This window comes from Colossoma macropomum, unplaced genomic scaffold, assembly GCF_904425465.1.
Source record: "Colossoma macropomum unplaced genomic scaffold, Colossoma_macropomum, whole genome shotgun sequence".
In the NCBI taxonomy this organism is placed as follows: Eukaryota; Metazoa; Chordata; class Actinopteri; order Characiformes; family Serrasalmidae; genus Colossoma; species Colossoma macropomum.
This window is the reverse complement of record NW_023494795.1, coordinates 25,589,271-25,608,391: the sequence shown is the minus strand read 5'-3', so window position 1 is coordinate 25,608,391 and position 19,121 is coordinate 25,589,271. Positions and strand designations below refer to the sequence as shown.

The 19,121-nt window shown below is 40.2% G+C and overlaps 1 protein-coding gene across 2 annotated transcripts in view; it reads right to left on the bottom strand.

The window, feature by feature from the left end:
- The window catches only part of mthfd1l (methylenetetrahydrofolate dehydrogenase (NADP+ dependent) 1 like), a 57,531-nt gene that overhangs the window by 26,797 nt on the left and 11,613 nt on the right, over positions 1-19,121 (bottom strand). Inside the window, exons 11-20 of one of the 2 annotated variants that reach the window (XM_036582005.1) lie at positions 17,806-17,979; positions 15,347-15,483; positions 14,652-14,698; positions 13,474-13,581; positions 13,139-13,213; positions 11,754-11,856; positions 6,151-6,227; positions 4,431-4,571; positions 3,656-3,724; positions 532-643 (exon numbers count right to left, since the gene is read on the bottom strand). In XM_036582005.1, coding sequence (XP_036437898.1) covers positions 532-643; positions 3,656-3,724; positions 4,431-4,571; positions 6,151-6,227; positions 11,754-11,856; positions 13,139-13,213; positions 13,474-13,581; positions 14,652-14,698; positions 15,347-15,483; positions 17,806-17,979 — 1,043 coding nt within the window. Of the gene's footprint in view, positions 1-531; positions 644-3,655; positions 3,725-4,430; positions 4,572-6,150; positions 6,228-11,753; positions 11,857-11,924; positions 12,091-13,138; positions 13,214-13,473; positions 13,582-14,651; positions 14,699-15,346; positions 15,484-17,805; positions 17,980-19,121 lie in introns of those variants that run through there. The other variant, XM_036582006.1, reaches the window with a different exon arrangement.

Genomic DNA, 19,121 nt, shown 5'->3' with positions numbered 1-19,121 from the left:
CACTTAGAAAATCAGATCAGAATATGTACTAGACTAAAATAAATGAGTAATTGCTACAGAATCTCAGATTTCATTGAGTTCAACAACTAAACAACTATAAGTCCTACAAATCACGTCCAAATATTGTACTGTTTACTAGGTATTTTGATTTACATGTCAAAAATTTGTTGCATGCCATACTAAGGTCAAAAGGTCAGTGTGCATGAAAATTGGCAGACATCTTTCGAGACCCCTCATCTATTAGAAACTGAAACCATTCTAAAACATTTGACCATCATTTGTGTTCTACATAAGGTGCCTAGTGCTTGACCCCCGATGGTTGCCACTTGTGATGTAATTTGTAGATCGTTGTTTAGCTCTCGTAGCATTACAACAGACCACAGAAATTACCGAAAAGAAATGATGAGCTGTACGACTGAGAGCAAGAACGGGAGGCTACAATTATGGAGTAGTTAGAACGATTAACTGTATATGTGATATATGCACATGTATCTGCATATGTATGTGTACTTCACCTGCATTCACACTCACCCACATAGCCTTCCTTTCCGACCAGCTTGAGAGCCAGTTGGTCTGCCAGCACAGACGAGTTGCCATGGGCGATGTTAGCAAATGGTCCAGCATGCACAAACACTGGCGTGCCCTGTCACAACACAAAAGACACGGGTGAATAAAACAAAAACAGCAAAACCACCAACATGAATCACATTCAACTGGCCACAACTCTGCCCCACTGTGACCTGTTTCAGTGCTGTACATCAGAACTAAAAAGGGTAACTTTAAATAATTTAAAACTTATTTGATAATAATTCAAACACTTAGATGTGTGGAATAAACATGTGGGCCTCAATTGTTGCTCAATCATCTAGCTACAAAGTCTCAAAACAGCCTTCATTGCATGAGCCAATCCCACTTAAAGCTGTGAACAGCTGGGATTTGAACCAACAGCCCTTTGGTTCAGAGTTCATTTCCCCAAACCAGCAGGCCACCTAGATTACAGCATAGGAAAAGAGGATAGGAAGGACAAAGAGGGGGCAGGACGATGGAAAAGAAAGCAGGCAAGTGGTGAAGTCACTTGAATTTAGGAAGAGGACTGAAGCACAGTTGGGGGAAAAATCTGGGGTGACGAGGTCTCTTCGTTCCAGAAGGAAGACAGAAAGAGAAGATGTCTCTCTTGCGCTTCCTTAACAAGCTGTCCTACAACAGCATTCCACTGTTCCTCTATCACCAAATCATTCCTTCCACAAAACCGTGGGCATTCTGCCTGTCGTGCTGTGCTTTTGTCATTTTTTTTAGCTTGAAAAGTACCGTTCCCCGCCTGTGGAGGAACACAGAAGGAGGGAGTGTGGAATGCTGGGTAAAAAGTTCAAGGCTGCTTGTGAAAGACAAGTGAGAAAGGACTACATGTGTGTGCACTTGTTTTCATACATTTTTCCATGCATAAACATGTTTGAAAGGTAGAAAATGCTTTAGCATTACACAGAAATAGAACATTTATTCTACAGTTACAAATGAGAAAAAAAAATAAAATGCAGATTTTTTTAGATCAGTAGAGCAGCATCGCTTAAATGTTCTGCTCTTTGAGATAAATACAATAAATACATAATCAAATATCTGTTTAAAATGTCAGTAAAATGTCTGATTTTTCTTTAACCCACTCAGGTCGGCAATGCTGTATGCGGCATTAAAGGACATCGAAGATAAAAGAAAAAAAAATATTTCATGAGCGCTGCACTAGGAATGTACTTTCATTTTGCCCAGAAGCCTAGTATTGTTTCGCCGACAAGTCAAGAACGCAGGCTCTGATTGGTCAACGGACTCAACCCAAGGCGTCGGTGGACGGCTAACAGCCCTGCTAACAACAACAACGGAGAAACAGACAAATAATAACAGAAGACATTCAGTGTTGGATTTGTCATTATGGACTTCTTTTACAAAGTCTCCAAAAAGGCAGTGCAGTTCAAGGATGGATTACAAAGCTTCTGAAAGAGATACGATTGCAACAGAATCCTCACTGAAATGGAAAAACGCCAGCCTTCTGGGAAAAATGAAAGTTAAGTCTGTAGCATCCAACATTCCCAAGATGCTCATTTTTTATATACGATGTCCTTTGATGTCGCATATGACATTGCCAACCAGAGAGGGTTAAGCTATTGTCTAAGAATCAAGAGTTTAGTTCCAAAATGTTCTAAATCCATTTGTAACAATTTTGGATGTCAAGAAATATTGCAAAGTATAATAGTACACACACACACACACACACACACACACACACACACACACACACACACGAAAAACACGAGGTTTTTTTATACTCCATGTCATACATTGTACAAAAACAAGAGCCTGTTTTTTGTGTGTGCATGTGTGTGGCAAAAATGTAATTTCCATTAAAATAACCTTCTGGAAAAATGATACAGGAAGTACACAGCACATGCAGAGCATCATATCACACAGGAAATAAAGTCAGGCTACCTCTGCTCTGAGAACATGAAGAGACCACAGAGAAAGAGAGAGAGAAAGAAAACGAGAAATGAGAGAGAGAGAGAGAGAGAGAGAGAGAGAGAGAGAGAGAGAGATAGAGAGAGAGAGAGAGAGAGAGAGAGAGATAGCAAGAGAGAGAGAGAGAGGAGAGAGAGAAGGGAAAGATAAATAAAGAAAATAGATGAGAAAAGAGAAATTGAGAGCAACAGAAAGAGAGAAAAATGAAAAAAATGAGAGAATAGGACAAAAGAGAAGAGAAATTCAAAAGCGGCAGAAAGTGAGACTGAGAAACAAACAGATGAGAAAGAAAAACTGAGAGCAAAAGAAAAAGGAAGAAAGAAAGAGAAGAAAAGAGGAAATATTGGTGGCAAGAAAGAAAAAGAAAGGAGAGAAAGAGAGCTAAAGAGCAAAACACACAAAATGAAATAAGATGAGAAAGAAAAGAAACAGAAATTGAGAGCAACTGAGAGAAAAAGAAAGAGAAAGAGACAGAAAAGGAAAAAAAGAGAAACCAGATTTAAAAACAAAAAAATTAACAGATATCTCTGTTCAGTGGTACAAATGCAGTGAGCACCCAGTACTCACATACTCAAACTCTCAAACTTTCATCTCTCTCTCTCTCTCTCTCACTCTCACTCAAAGCTGACACGTCTCTTCCTTTTTGAACACACTTGAGTCCATCTGTGAAAACATGGATGCCATCATACCCGCCTCCACACACACTCAGCAGTGTCCCCATCACCCTCCACTGCCTGCTCCATCCTGACATGATTCCACACAGGAAAAATCCCACAAAACAAGAACTCCCATACACGACACACACACATACAGTCATACACAATCATACACACACACACACATTCTAAACATTAATCATAAAGTGATTAGCATGATGGTCATTACAGATGAAAGGCATTCCTACAAATAATTATTTTCATCACTTTCTATACATCATTTCCAGTTTTTCTCTCCAATATGGACAGTGAGGAACACTCCCACTGCAGCCAGACAAAAGCCAGATGTGTGTCTGAGTGAGTGTAGTTCTGTAATTCACATCTCTCGTACAAGTTCAGTACCGTTGAGAGTATCAGGTTTGGGCATCTCTATCATAACGGCACTGTTAAGGTTCACTGTTATGTGTGTGAGGAGAAAAGGAAAAGGAAAGTCTAACCTCTAGTGTTTGCATCAGGGTGGGTTTGATGGCATCTTTCATCAGCACAGCGAGCGCTCCAGTTACACCCTAAAGGAGGCAACCAAAAAGGTTCAATGTATATGAACAAGTACAGAGAGGCAGTGAGCCTAGTGTGAATCGGAGCTTGAACTTTTTGTCCAAACCCGACTAGACCTGACTATTCGTGTCCGGGTTCGGATATCACTTCTCAAATATTTGTCAGGCACAGCCTGGGTTGAAATTTTATGTTCAGGTTTTCATAGTTAATTCATAGATTTAAAGGATTTCTGCCTGTATTCACCCAATTTCAATTTTTATCCCTACTTTAATTAACTTTATTATTAACTTTTTAAACAATTTTGCATGTGCTTGAACAGCACAGAATGCAAGTAAAATGAGGTGTTCCGGCCAAGTTCGCATTGAATTCTGTCGGGCCACAGTCAGGACTGGAGTGAACTCTGTCGGGCCACAGTCAGGACTGGAGTGAATTCTGTCGGGCCACAGTCAGGACTGGAGTGAATTCTGTCGGGCCACAGTCAGGACTGGAGTGAATTCTGTCGGGCCACAGTCAGGACTGGAGTGAATTCTGTCGGGCTAAAGACAGGTCTGGACACAATTCTGTCAGGCTAAAGACAGGTCTGGACACAATTCTGTCAGGCTAAGGTCAGGATTGGACAGAATTCTGTCAGGCTAAAATCAGGAAGGGACAGAAATTTGGCATTCTACAGACAGGTTTACTGGTGCAGTAAAGATTGCAGCCCTCCTACAAACATACAAGGTCATCTGCAGTTACTGGCTGCCCACTCCGGCTGCTGCCCACTACCATGCGGCCCAGCCTGGACTTCATGTCAGCCAGCCCATCAGTCAGGGCCAGAATAGCCATGATCTCACTGGCCACAGCAATATCGAACTGCGTCTGCAGAAAAGAGAGAAAATGTCACATTCACAGACACAGTATTCAGTGTTATTCAATAAAACAGATGTAAATCTTCAGTTTGGCAGTTATTTGTGGAATGATTCTACACGCCACAGTTTGGGTTGATTATTTTGGTGTGATTCAGCATGATTAAAAAAGGCTGAAAGCATAAATACAACTAGAGGAGCTATTTACACATTAGTGGAATAAACGAAATATACCACACTTTCTTCTTGGTCTTTTACATTTAAAAAATAGAAAACAGATCATTTTATTTTGAATAAATAATGAACAAATATGTGACAATTGAGTATAAAAATATTTAGTAATCAATTCTAACACTTCTAAAATCGATGCAGTCAAATTGCCACTTTGAGTTCATGATGCATCACGATTAGGGCCTGAGCAATATGAAAGTTTTGTGGTCAATAGAGAAACTAATTTTTAGGGGCTTCAAATTCTGATAAACAATGACATTGGCCAATATAATTTAATATTTATATTTTAGATTTTAATGCTTCACTGATTGACACGATTGTCAAAGGTCACACTAAACTCATATAAATTGTTATTTGTAGCTCTGAGGGTGGAGCTGCCTAAAATTCTTGTGGTTTTGGCCTGTTCAACAAAATATACAAACACTGTTTGAGTATTATTTCCTGTATCACCTTTGCTTGACAGTTAGTTGATACAGAAGATGCAGAATGTACGCAAACCACACACCAATGCATATACACAACACAAACACTGTCTCAGGCTGGTTGCTAGGCCTAGACCTCTTCATCGTATACAGTAAATAGCTCACGTGTTAAAGACAAGGCAGGCTGGAGCCAGTCCAAGCTGTCCTGGTGCTGCTCGCCTCTAATAAACATCAGCCTCTTAAAGCAGCTGGAGGAGACAGGCGGCGGCCAGACAGCTCTTACTCAGAGATAGAACACTGAACCCTGAAGGCTTCTGCGTCACACTGATGAACGCGTTGTGGCCTAAGGGGTGGGAACGCTATAGCCATCATCGCCTAGTGATCAGTTCATGTCCCAAAAGGGTATATATATCATTCTTTCTTATTTTCTTTTAAGATAGCCCACTCACACTTAATGAGGCAAAAGATAAAGCCCACCTTCAGCTTTCCAAATTACAAGTTTAGATTTAAGTATGTAATTGCTGAGGTCATGTGATTCTTTCAAAATAGAGATTTGCTACAATCACTCTAACTCTAATGCAACACCATAACAAAACCCCTCCAGGCTGTGGGGTGTGTTTCTGCAGGGATCAGTGGGAGAAAGGATAAATGTAAGCATGTGCATGGCTATGAGTGTTTGCAAGCAAACCGCAGCCCATTTTTTCACTCCACTTTAAACATTTGCTTTCACTGAGGCTGGTTCACACCAAGGTGCATGCTGTTTATTTGCAGGATTTGCTTTAGTAGCTGTTTTTTCTGACAGACGCTCACAAACCGCTAGACTTCTCAGATTCCAGCAAATGTGCAGAGAGGCTGAGAGAGTGACCATAACGTCTGCTTACTACTAATCACTACATATCATTAAACGTTTCACAGGGTAAGAGTAGAGTGAGTGCAAACCTGTCGGCTGTGGCCTTTTTCAGTGTTCGCTTGCCCAACTGTAATTTTCCGCAGAAAACGGTCGTTGGTGTCCACCACTGTTGAAATGAAAGAAAAATGCAAGTATGGACTGTTATTGCTAGGGGTGCACAACATGTTATTGGTGTTATTTACAGACAAATGGAAAAATGTAATTATTAGTCCAAAATTGCATTTACCACCAATAATGACAACCAATAACTTTTAGTTATTTAGTTTGTGCATGCACTGACTTATGTATAGTCATCTGTGCTGGGCAATTACATTCTTTTCAACTCAAATGGACAATGGTGCATAACAACACTGACATAAACTGGAGGTTCCAGACAGGTACACTGTAAAAATGGTTTGTCATGTCAATTATTATGTACAAACAGAAAAACAACAGAATGTTCTAAAGTTTTTAAGTAATCACAATTAAGAATTAAGACGGTGGGCTAGGACTGCCCTAACAGCAGGACATCCCCCGAGAACTCCAATCATTGACTGACAGAGTTGCAGAGTAAACAAAGACATAGGCTGGTGGTAGTGAGTTGGAAGAGAAACAAGCTGCCCTCTGCAGATCAATCAGATGGAGTGGTGTAATACAGGCTGGGAAGATGCAGAACAGTTTATGGCCAATGCTCAGTGGACATATGGGGCAACATAATGGAACAGATCTACTATCTAAAGCTAGCCAACAAAACAAAGAGAGCCAAAAGAAACCACAAACTAGCAGAAAACAAGAATTCCTTGAACACTCAAAGTTCTTATTTTCATTGGAACTAGTTTTTCCCTCCTCTGACAAACATGCAATTCCCAAATGGACTAGGGAGCTGAAAGAAAAAGAAAAACGCAGGCGAAGCTACATGCTCAAAGCAGTTATAGGCCTCATCATAAAGATGTCGTTGGCAGGAGGAACTAAAACAGTCTAGATTTTCATCTGGTTCCACCCTTATCTCTCTCACTGCATGTGTGTATATAATAAACTCTAAGACAATAAACTACAGTAACATATCGAAATGTTTGTATGGAAGAAACTGGGCAAACAAAACAAAGTAAGCAATTCATAGCAGCAGCCATGAGAAGTCCTCCTGATTTAACCCTTAAATGCCAAGGCTACAAAAAAGCCAATTCTCGCAGTGTATCAAACAATAAACGCAGCATGCCTTAAGCAGCACAGTGATACAAAAACACAGCACACAGAAAGCTCCAATTTCTCATGCTGATTCATTTTACTATGACCACCATGTCCCAACTGCTCTGGGGGGCATATCTTAATAACTTAAAGAGGCCAAAGCTGAAGTCACTGGACGGATCGCTGACAAGATGTTAGGCAAGATGGGGTTAAACATTATAATTGCAGTAATGGGACAGAAAAAGCTGGTCTTAATCTTCTAAGATCCTCATCCGAGTGCGCACTCTTGAACCTACAGAATAAATATCCCATCAGTCACTGAAACATTCGCTCCCTGAGGGCCTGTGGTGGGCTAGAACAACAGCTGTTCCCAGGCGGGTGCTTGCGAGATAGAAGTCTCCCCCAGTCCAGCTGCATCTCGACCCCTAAACCTCAAACCTGCTGGACTGCAACTCCCAGAGTGCAGAGCGAGCGGTAAACTGGACGCAGTGGGTGGAAAGTGTCCCCTAACGGCTTAGTCACCAGCAGATGTGGTGATGAATGTAAGGTGTAAGTATTTTTCAACTTAAGTCCAACCTCCTGTATGTGCAGCAAAACTCCAGCAGCCCTGCTGTGACTGATCCACAGCACAACACACATTAACATACCATCACCACATCAGTGTCACTGCTGTGCTAAGATCTATCCGCCACCCAAATAATACCTGCTCTGTAGTGGCCCTATGAGGGTCCTTACCACACACACACACACACACACACATATTCTATATATATATATATATATATATATATATATATATATGTTTTTCATAATTTCTTAGTTTTTGGTATGTACTCCTTTTGCTTTAATGACAGTGTGCGCTCAAGCTAGCATGGACTTCCCAAGTTTGTGCAAAAGCCTCTGATCAGTTTATCAAATCCAAGTGTGTTTCAATGAAAGGAAAAAGATTAAAAAAAAAAATCTGACCCATTTGTACAAAGGCCTTAACATGGTCAGTTTTACAAAATTGGCCTCAATTTGAATAGTGACCTACAAACAGTGCAGAACTGAAAGAATACTGGACAAAAACTACATCTAATCAGTCTCGGAAGCTCCCAGTTCTACTTTTCCCTTATCAGCTCTACAATCAAAGTTTTCATGGTTCAAGCTTGAAGATCAGTGAAGATCAGTAAGTTGGCTTGACAACAGAAAATTATCTAAGAAAAGCAATATCAAATTGTTGTTGCAGGCTGAGTGGACATGGTTAAAGATTAAAGCATTAAAAGGGCCAAGTGACACCAGCAAGCGGAGCTTTAGAGTATCCTGTATTGAATTCCAACTGCCTGGTGCACTGTAGCTAAAAGAAACTTAAGAAAGAACAGAAAAAAATGCTAACTTTAAAACTTCCAACAGAAGCCAACAGGAAGCTGCTTCAGCATCTGCCCATTGGCTTCCATTATAAGCGTGTTTTAAATCAATGCATAATTCTGCAACAAAATTATTGCCTGTGGTAATTGTCTGCATGCTACAAATAAGCCAGATAAAGACTAGGTTGAAAACTGCTGGAGTATTCCTTTAATTCTACTTTCCTTTTGATTCTACATGTGTTAACCATTACCAAATAAAACAAACTGATAATGATCCTTAGAGGCTCTCCAACCACTTTTGTTTGCCTGAATCACACTTGCTCATTTTGTGAAAACCTGGACACAATCAGACTTTTGGGAAGTCTGTGTGTCACACATTGCACAAATCAACAATCTTACTGTTCCTGAATAACCATGAATCATTAGAACAGGTCCTGCTTAGTTCCCAGGCTAATCCATTCTCTTAGAACCTGGGGATGGAAAGAATCACACAATACCTACAGCACTCCACGCTCTCTTCAGGATTGCTGCTGAGTTTTAAACCACTTCAAGCTTTGTTTCTTGGAAGTATTTAGTTTTTTACAATGCATTTTGGGGGCCTAAGAGGGGAGAGGAAGGCCCTGGTGATTGCTGTGGGACAGCAGGCAACTCAACTGAGGCACAATGACACAAAGCATGAGCGAATGAGGCAAGAGCATTCCAGCGTCCACATACACACACAGGACCAACAGGCTTAGACTTGCCCGCTATTCAGACTTCAAGTGGAGCTAAGGTCCAGAGTTATGACCTACAGTACACATCTACATCTGCGCATACTGATGAGCGTGGCCCCTCTGCCCAATAAAAATACCCAACAACTTCACAGAGTATGTAAAATCAAAAGAAACGCCTGCTGGTATAAACAGCCTAACATCCACTAAGTGTTTTGTGGTGTATATTATCTTAGCAGGCTCTTTGATGACCACACAGACAGACAAAAACAAACAAATCTCTAGACAGCACTAAACTAAAGCCTCCATCCGTTGCACCATCTTGGAAGAGTTTTTTTTTCCTTATGGCATTGCGCTCATGAAAAATTAATGTACATTAAATGCACATTAGAGCTTCAAGTAGTTCAGGGTGGAATTTGAGGTATATTTTCTTCTCAGCTTCAGTTTTCGACGGTCACATTTGCCAGAATTTGCTGATATTCTGTGGAATCCGTCTTTCCATCTAAATGTGCAATGTTTCCCATGCCACTGGCTGCCAAACAAGCACATAGCGTAACAGACCCGCCTCTATTCTTAACAACTGATAAGGTGTTTTCTTCATCAAATGCTGCACCTTTTTTCTCAAAAAATACCTCTGGTGATTGTTAAAGAGCTCAGTCCACAGCACTTGTTTCCAAAAAACAGAATTCAGGTGTGGATATCCATGTCTGAGGTGTAGCTATTGCAGGGCCCAGGGTGGGCCTAGGCTGCCACTTTGAAAGTCAAGCCTCTGCAGATTTAAATCATTTAAAAAAAAAAAGTTCTCAATAGCAATGAAAACATTACAAAATGTGCAAAAGTGCTGTCACCTTGTATTCTCATGAACTAAATAATTAAAAGACATGCAAAGCTCTCTTTTGATCAGTACGAATTTCAGCAGACGCTTTTACCATGTGAACATTTACATGGCTGCCTCGCTGCTGGTCATGCAAATGGCACCGAAAGACGCTTTCTTCCAATGCCAACATGTGAATACACTTCATTGCTTCTCCTAAGAACACAGCTGAGCTGTGCTAGTTCCTACTGGCTGCTTAGCAAGTTACTGGGAAGTAGCAGTCTTCCATTCACCCTAGACATTTACCCCTAGGTAGGACTAGCGTTTACGTGCCATGGTTTACTGTCAGCTGTTACTGTAACTAACATTAGCCAGTAAGTAAGGTGAGATAAGTAATCATGTTTAATATTCACAAATATTTTTGGGCCTTGATCCTTTCCACCTGCCCTTTAACCTGTAACCAGTATCCCCCCAAAATAAAATCCTGGCTAGGCCACTGGCCCATATCAACTCCACAACTGTAAATTTCTTGGTGCACTCACACAAAATGTCTTGTGTGAGATACTGTGTAAGCAAAAACAAATTGCTAATGTACTTGGCCAATAAAAGCTTATTCTGATCTTTCACAGAATGTATACCTACATGAGCCATTCTAAAACAGTCAACAATGTACGAGATGCACTCATCACCACCGTCATCGGGAAAGTAGGCATACCGTCAGTGTTTTAATTGAGCCTTTGTTCCTGACAGTAATCGCCTTTTGTAATTGTATTTTGCACTTCACTGGATGTGAAACGTACCTTATTTGTGTACATTCCACTTACTCATTCACAAATCACTTTCCCCAGCTGAAGCTTCTAAGCTAGAGGAAATTCCATGTCCTTACTCAGTTAGTGACTAAACCGCATGACAGCATCACTTACCTTTCTATTAATGTACATTCAAAATTCACTCCAACTGCAGTAAAGTGCATTTTCTTGACAAATATTGTCTCTGTATTCTAATCCAGTTCAATGTACTGAACTGTAATAGTCCTGTATGCTGGCGCACAATTCACTGCAATTATGACAGACATCAGTTTGTTTGTTACATTTAATTTGCTTTCTGTTTATATTTGTAAACTCACTGATTTGTACAGTTGCTCTTCCTCTTGATGTTTGCATTTATTACACCTGCTGATGTTTTGTTCTACTGGCTGATGTTTACTTTTATTTTACTTGGTTTTGACATTTTGCAATTTTGTAATAGAGATACTTTAAACATTTATTCTTCTGGTTTGTATTTGCACACCTTGTATTAAATATGGGGCTCAAAGTCGGTTACATTCCTCCACGCGGAAACTTGATATGAACAAAACGGTCCAGAAACTGAGGCTGAACCATGAAATGAACCATGAAAGGGGTGAACCATTACTCATTTAGTTATGTATGTATGTAATATAACATTCAAAACAGTGATATGGTAGAATCAATTCTGTGTCAGAAATACTGCATCCGGCTCCAACTTTCTGAAAACCAACTTCCTTCTTCCCTACTAACAAAGAGGAAAGCTACCTCAAAACAAACTGCTTTTGAAGAAACAAACAAGCTTGCTCCTACCCCTCTGCCAAGTGACCTTCGCCGGGTCAAGGTCAAGACGGACGAAGGAGCTGACCTCCTCTGGCGTGAGGGCACTGGGGTCAGATTTGTTGATTCCAAGACGCTAGGAAGAAAGATGAAAGGAAGGAGAAAGACACAGAGAGGATGGATATATAACAGCTCAGGACTTACCAGAACCCTGAGGGCTCTTCTTTAAAGCTAGACAGTAGACAAAACCAAGTAATCGAATAATGTTCAGTTGGATGATTCAGCCAATGGACTAGCATTACTATACTGTATTTCTTTTACTACTACCTCTCCCTTTCTAAGAAACCAACAAAATCTCAGCTGCCTCTGAATAAATAAACTCTTAACAGTGTAATCACCCTTATGAGGCTAAATACTTCTGTAGGGAGGAAGCAAGATAAATGCAATGTAAGCAGAACAATACAGCAGGAAATTTAGAGAACTGTGAAGGCCTCTTAAGAGTGAAAGTCTAGAGTTGGGTTATGAGGACACCTGTTGGAGAGACATGGTACTACACTTGCTGTCAACTCCCTCTCTAGAAAAAAATAAGGTACAGAATTCCCTCTGCTTTGTGAGGTGGGACTTTCTCAAATATTTGTTGGGTTTAGACTGGGTTCAGATTTCATGTTTGGGTTACCAGCAAATCACATCCATAAAGGGTGTGTTCAAAACTCAAGGAAGCACAAATATACCCAGTTTATTAATTAGTAACCATTAGTAAAGAATCTGTTTCATCAAGTTAAGCGAATCATGGAAGAAACAGACAACTTCAAATTAGCTCTGTCTGAAGCAAGCAAAGTATATGCCTTGTTAAAGGTAATGCCGTTCACTACACAGGGTTATTTGAGGGATGGACTCTCTGGATGCAAGTGGTAGGAGTGATATCTTCCAAGCAGTATCTGACTGGAAGCAATGGAAGACATCAGTGACAATCAGATATTTATCTAAAGTTTTATGTCTCCAGACTTCCTTGAGAAACCCAAAGCATCTGGTACTGAGACTATGGCTACTCACAGTCCATCTCCCTTAACAGGTTTCATCCTGCTTACCCTGCTTTAGATTTTCCTCCATACTTTACTCTTCCTTCCTAATTTTTTTACCTTAAATCAGGGGTGTCCAATCTTATCCGCAAAGGGCCAGTGTGGTTTTCAGTCCAAACAAGCAGAGGCACACCTGAGTCTGCTTGTTAAAGCAGTTGGTCTCAGTCTTAAAATAATTCATCAGGTGTGCTCCTGCTTTGTTGGAATGAAAGCCTGCAGCCACACTGGCCCCTAGATTTGTATTAGTTTTTAATCTGACACTGAGGTCCATGAGATCAGCTTACTGACAAGGAATATGCTGATGTTTTAGAGAGGTCTGGAAGGGAGCTGTGAACTTACCTGCAGTCTGCCCAGCTGTATTGGAGAGAAGCGTCTCACTCCATTAACAGATGGCACAAGTCTGTTATACAAGGCCTGAGAGGAGGACAACACAGTTCAGACTTTATAGCTACAAGCTATGGCAAGTGACAGATTTTAGAAAAGTCAACTTTTTGATGATCACTGACACACAGTCTTTAGAAAAAATGAAAGTCAAATTTAATACAGATATCAACGATGCAAAATTTCCAGGATACTATATCACTGTCTTATATCAGCATTGGTTTGGACTTTTCTTAGAGTCTTTTAGATAAAGTATGCATTAAAGTGCATCACACTTCTGTCTACTCAAGCACCTTGTCTGACTGGGTAGCTTCGTGCAGGATGCGGGCATCAACAGCTGCTGCCACCAGGTTGTTAGCTGCAGTAATGGCATGGATATCACCAGTGAGGTGGAGATTAAACTGAAACACAGTGAGAGAGAGAGAGAGAAACACAATCAAAAATAAAGGCATATATTTGTAATTACTCAAAATATGTTGAAAGCAACTTTTCTCTTTCTCCAAAAGTAGATGACCAGACAAGACTAGAGATTGCACCAATCCAATACCAAGTATCAATATGGGGCTTATATTAGCAGAAAATACTGGATCGGACATCAGATCTGATCCAGTTCTGTAACAAATCTATCCTGAAATAGCACTTTCACACTGTGTGATGTGATATGAGCTGTATAGTTCTTCCTGTGAAGTAGTAGCACATAAGCTAAGCACATAAGCAAAGTAGGCCGTCATGCTTATCTTGAAGTGCTTGTTAGTAAAACTAATAAATAGCTTGTTAGTTTTTAAAGATTAAACATTATTTTGATATCATTGCTGGATTATTCTTAATGATTCAACATCAATATTGGCATCAGAAAGAAAGTGATATTGTGCCATCTCCAGACATTTTGTTTCTTTCCAAATGCACTGGAGCTTTAAGACTAATGTAGCTAGCAACTAATAGCAGCTTACACCATAGCAATTAGCCTTGTGAAACTGCATGTCTAAATAATCACCCACTTATAGGCCTGTCACAACTACATAATCACCTGATCGCAATTATTTAAGCTGACCGCAATTATGTTCTAGAGTTTGACCACTTTAGACTTACTTCAATAACTGCACGATTTAATTGACTATTATTTGTCAATGACTCAATAACTGCATACAATGAACACACACACAAAAAAACCCACAAATTGTTAAATCACAGTAATCAACTCAAATTCCATGACTATAGCAGGTCTACCCTATTGCATTATACTGCATTTGTTTATTCACCAAACCCTAAAGCACTGTGTGTGCGTGTGTGTCCTGAGTACTCAACACAAACACATAGCTACTTATCTATGTCCTGCATTTGTATGTGTGTATGTGCGCATTTGTATCGCTGAGTATGTGCACGCTGTGCATCCTGCTTTGAGCTGTGGAAGGTGCAGGGGGTGTATAGAGAATTCCTTAATATATCCTGCAGATGAGCCTCGAATTCTCACCTCTTCCATAGGGATGACTTGAGCATAGCCCCCACCTGCAGCCCCTCCTGCAGAGGGAGAAAGAGACAGGCAGAGAGAGAAATAAAATTAATTAAATACATATGTATTTACAATGGCACATAATTTGTTGGCCATTAATAAGTACCCAAATATATCCAGACACCCTTCCTAACTGTAAATTTATTTACTTTAAGGCACACCCAGTGCCAATACAGGAGATCGACTGCCCACAGACAGCTTTTATAGTCTACACAGAAAAGCACTGCCAATAGAACGAGATAATCTGAAACAGCCGCACATGAACCTAAGGTCACTATGCCCAATGCCAAACACTGGACAGAGGGGAATAAAGCCCCCCAGCATTAGGCTGTAGAGCAGTGGAACTGTGTTCTCTGGAGTTCCATCCACTACTTTTAGGATGAGTTGGTGGAGTTTGTGATGCAGAACTAATCATCCAACATCAGTACCCAACCTCACTAATGCTCTTGTGGCTGAATGCAACCAAATCCTCAAAGCAAATGTTCAAACATCTAGTGTAAAGCCTTCCCAGAAGAGTAGAGGCTGTTACTGCGGCTAAAGTGGACAAACTCCCTGTTAATACCCTTAATTACAAAAGAAACACTGGATGAGCAGGTGTTTACAGACTTTCGGACATATAGTGTGTCTTGAGGATATTCTTATGAATGCATGCATACCTTTGACTCCAAACGTGGGGCCTTGAGAGGGCTGTCTGAGGCAGGCAAAAGAGTTGAGTTTCAGGTGAGCAGAAAGTGCCTGGACCAGACCGATGGTCACTGTGCTTTTGCCCTCGCCAAGAGGTGTAGGAGTGATGCTACAGCAGACAAACACAAGACAGTAAACTAAAGCAATCAACCACTTGACGCTGTGTGTTAGTGATTTCACAACAGTTAACATATCACAACATGAAGCGAAACTTTTATTATTATGCAATACACAATTATAACGCCATTAGAAATAACTGAACCTCCACCAAGCAACAGTAGGCTACTGCTGCCTAGCAACGTAAAGCAGGCAAAACTATAACAGCATAATACTTAGTCATTTTGATATAGCATATGCATTATAATATGGAGTTCTTCCTGAGGTTTAATAGGTTAAAACACACACACACACACACACACACACCTACCATCAATACATTACAATGATTTTTATTCAATGTTTCAAATTCTAAATCTAATTAACTTCAGACTTAATTTTGCTCTCTTTGCAATGAAACATGCAGTTTACTGTTGTTTAAGTACTGACAAAACCCATAATATACTGAAGAAAAGCTTACTGTAATGTAATGTGATATCATTTATAACAACGATGATACATATTTACACACTGCTCACTCCTAGGTCAAAGATGATTCTTTGAACAGCATTTTTTTTAAACATGGCATTTCAATCATATATGTGTCTATATCAAGTTTTTGACAGCAACTTTAAGTGCAGCTCAACCAACCAAATGTTAGAACTGGAAGTACTAATTTTAGAAGAATGCATAAACAAACAGGTATTGCTAAAGACAGCAAAGACTTGAGTAGCTCCTATTAAGTTGTCCTTAAACTGTAAGTTACCAACAGTCTTTTACTCTTCATTTTTGCCCTCTCACACCCTAACAGCCCCTTTTCACCCTCGTCAACACCAACCCCCACCTTCCCCCTGCCTGTAGACTGGAGTTGCTGGCAGTGCAGCAAAGGCATCCTGCTGGCAGACAGTAATTGAGTGGAGGGAGTGGGCTTCAGAGCGTCTGCACGAAGAACAAAGCTATACTTTAAGAAGGAGGAAAGAGTGGGGGGTTTATAAAGGGGCTCCACACATTCTCCAGCAACATGAAAGCGCCCATGGGCCCCTGGCCGGGCCGGCCTCAGCCATGCTTCTCACATACACACACACACGCACAGATGAAAGCGAGGCCTCGGAGAGGGCAGATAAGAGCCCTCAGAGTACCCACCACTCATTCTGTCAAGGAATTCAAAGAGCCCTCACAAACAAAGACAGAGCCCGATGATCAGCATTCACCTGCAGCTCACTTCTCCAGCTTTGTCCAGAAGAACTTACTGTATCCACACATTCCATAGCTGTTTATTTGTGGAAATTAATTTGTCTCTGTTCGAGTACAGCTGCCTTTCATAACTTGTCCGTTTAATGTGATCGCAAATGCTTCCTTCAAATTTTAGTTTGTTGCTCTATCTTATGTTTAATAGTATTTCAGATGCTCTGGATTACCAACTGACAAATTTTACTGACAAATTTACCTTACTAAAAGCAACAGTTCAGTGATCTGATGCACAAAATTTCCCCAAATGTAGCTGATCAGCTAGAACTAGTCTCATGTCCAAAGTGTGTGGTTTTAGGGGAATTCAACCAAATTGCGAATGTCTGCACCATACATCGTTAAGATGTAAACAAAGTTGAGTGGTCAGAGTTACGAGTGGTCTGATGTGAAATGCTCTGTTCTAGCGAAACTTGGGTTTCTGGTTCTTAACACCTATCACCAACAGGTTAAATATCCCCAGAAGCTACCACACAGAAAGCTACTGCATGAAATAGTTATGAATATGCTGCCTGACAGTTTTTAGATATGCTTTTGGCCTGAAAGCATATTTTTAAAATGCATTCATGGTGGAACGGAACATGCAAGTGTAGTAAGGCAAAATAGATTCCTGAAGCTATTTTACAGTAAACAACATTACATATAAAAACTTAGATGTGTTTAGATACACTGGTCAATTTGCATAATACATATATTGATTAAATGATATAATTTACATTGTAGACCTTGCACACCCAGTATCTATCACCACCACTGTAAAGTTTTTAAGTTTCTCTATGATGAACCATTTCATATCAAACCCCTCTGAACCACATTATTTATTTATTTACACCTCAGATACTGAATTATGCAGTTTGAAAAATCAGTGGAACTCCCACTTAAGTGTGTGATGATTTAGGCGTGCAGTTCATAGGACGCTAGTTAGTGAGGTGTAGGCTTCCATTACTTGTTAGCTAACTGTTAGTCTTGTAGCTCAAGCCCAAAACTAAAGAACTTCAGACACCCAAAAAAAATGAATCAATGACTAACTGAAAATCAGAAATTACTCTGAGAGCTTAAAAAACAATTCCAACAAACGGAGCAGTCTCACCCTGCCACCAGGACGTATTTGCCGTTGGGCTGGTGCTGCAGGCGTGTGAGCAGAGACAGACGAACTTTAGCCTTGGTGCGGCCGTAAGCCTCCAGCTCCTCCGGCAGTAGGCCAATCTCCTCAGCAAGCTGCACTATGGGCTTTGGGGTCTGAGCTCTGGAGATCTCTATATCACTGTGTACACAACAGATACAAAGAGTACAGGGTGAACAACACAAAGAGAGAGGAAAAAGCAGTGTGCTCTGTTCAGATTCACTCCATATCAGAGAAATAGCATATGGGTACAGTGTGTCACGTATTTTATAACTTGCTGGCATTCTTAAAGCTAAAGCTCTTCAACCATTGTTCCCCAGTGGGTTCACTATACAGCAAACGCTATGTAGGGAATAGCAGGATGTCTGCAGGCATCAAAAAAAAAATTAAGATTTGTAAATACTATGTTATGTTACTTCAAAAGCAATTTAAGACCAAATATGTAATGCCAATTCACCAAATATAAAGACACCATTTAAAGTAACTTGCATGTATATTCATGCGTCTCTGTGTAAAATAAGGTTTCCAAAAAAAGTTGGGACACAAATATGAATAAAAACAGAATGCAATGATGTGCAAATCACCTAGTGGTTAATTGGCAATAGGTCAGTAACCTGATTGGGTATAAAAACAGCATCTCAGAGAGGCTTTCAGATGTAAAGATGGGGAGGGGTTCAACACTCTGTGAAAGACTGTTTGGGCAAATAATGCAACAATTCAAGAATAACGTTTCTCAATGTAAAATAGCAAAGAAGGTTTGACAGGCCCAGTGGCAGTAAGACCATTGTTAAGAAGGCAAAATAAAACAAAAGAGGCTTTCCTGGGCCATACAGCACCGTCAGTGGACTACTGAAGCCTGGAAGAAGGTCTTACGGACCAATGAATGAAAATCTAAAATTTTCGGGTCATCACGCAAGGTTTTTTGTTCAGCATCGAATAGGCAAAAGGATGGCTGCACATCAAATGTCATGGTCTGTGGCTCTTCTGCTGGATCCAGAGCTGGCGACTCCCAAAAAGTGACTAGCACCCTGAACCAAGTGGGCTACCACAGCATTTGGCTACTTTGATGAATCAAAACTTTGATATAATGTTGTTATTTCTTCTATCTCTAATTGTTTATTTGCTCTATGCTTTAATATCAGAATGCAAATATTTTGTAAATATTCAAATAAGCTGCAAAAACAGGGGTGTTCTAAAACTTTTGACCCATAGTATATACTACAAAATATTATGTATTAATATACATCATTTATACTGAATTATCACAAAAGTACAATGAACTA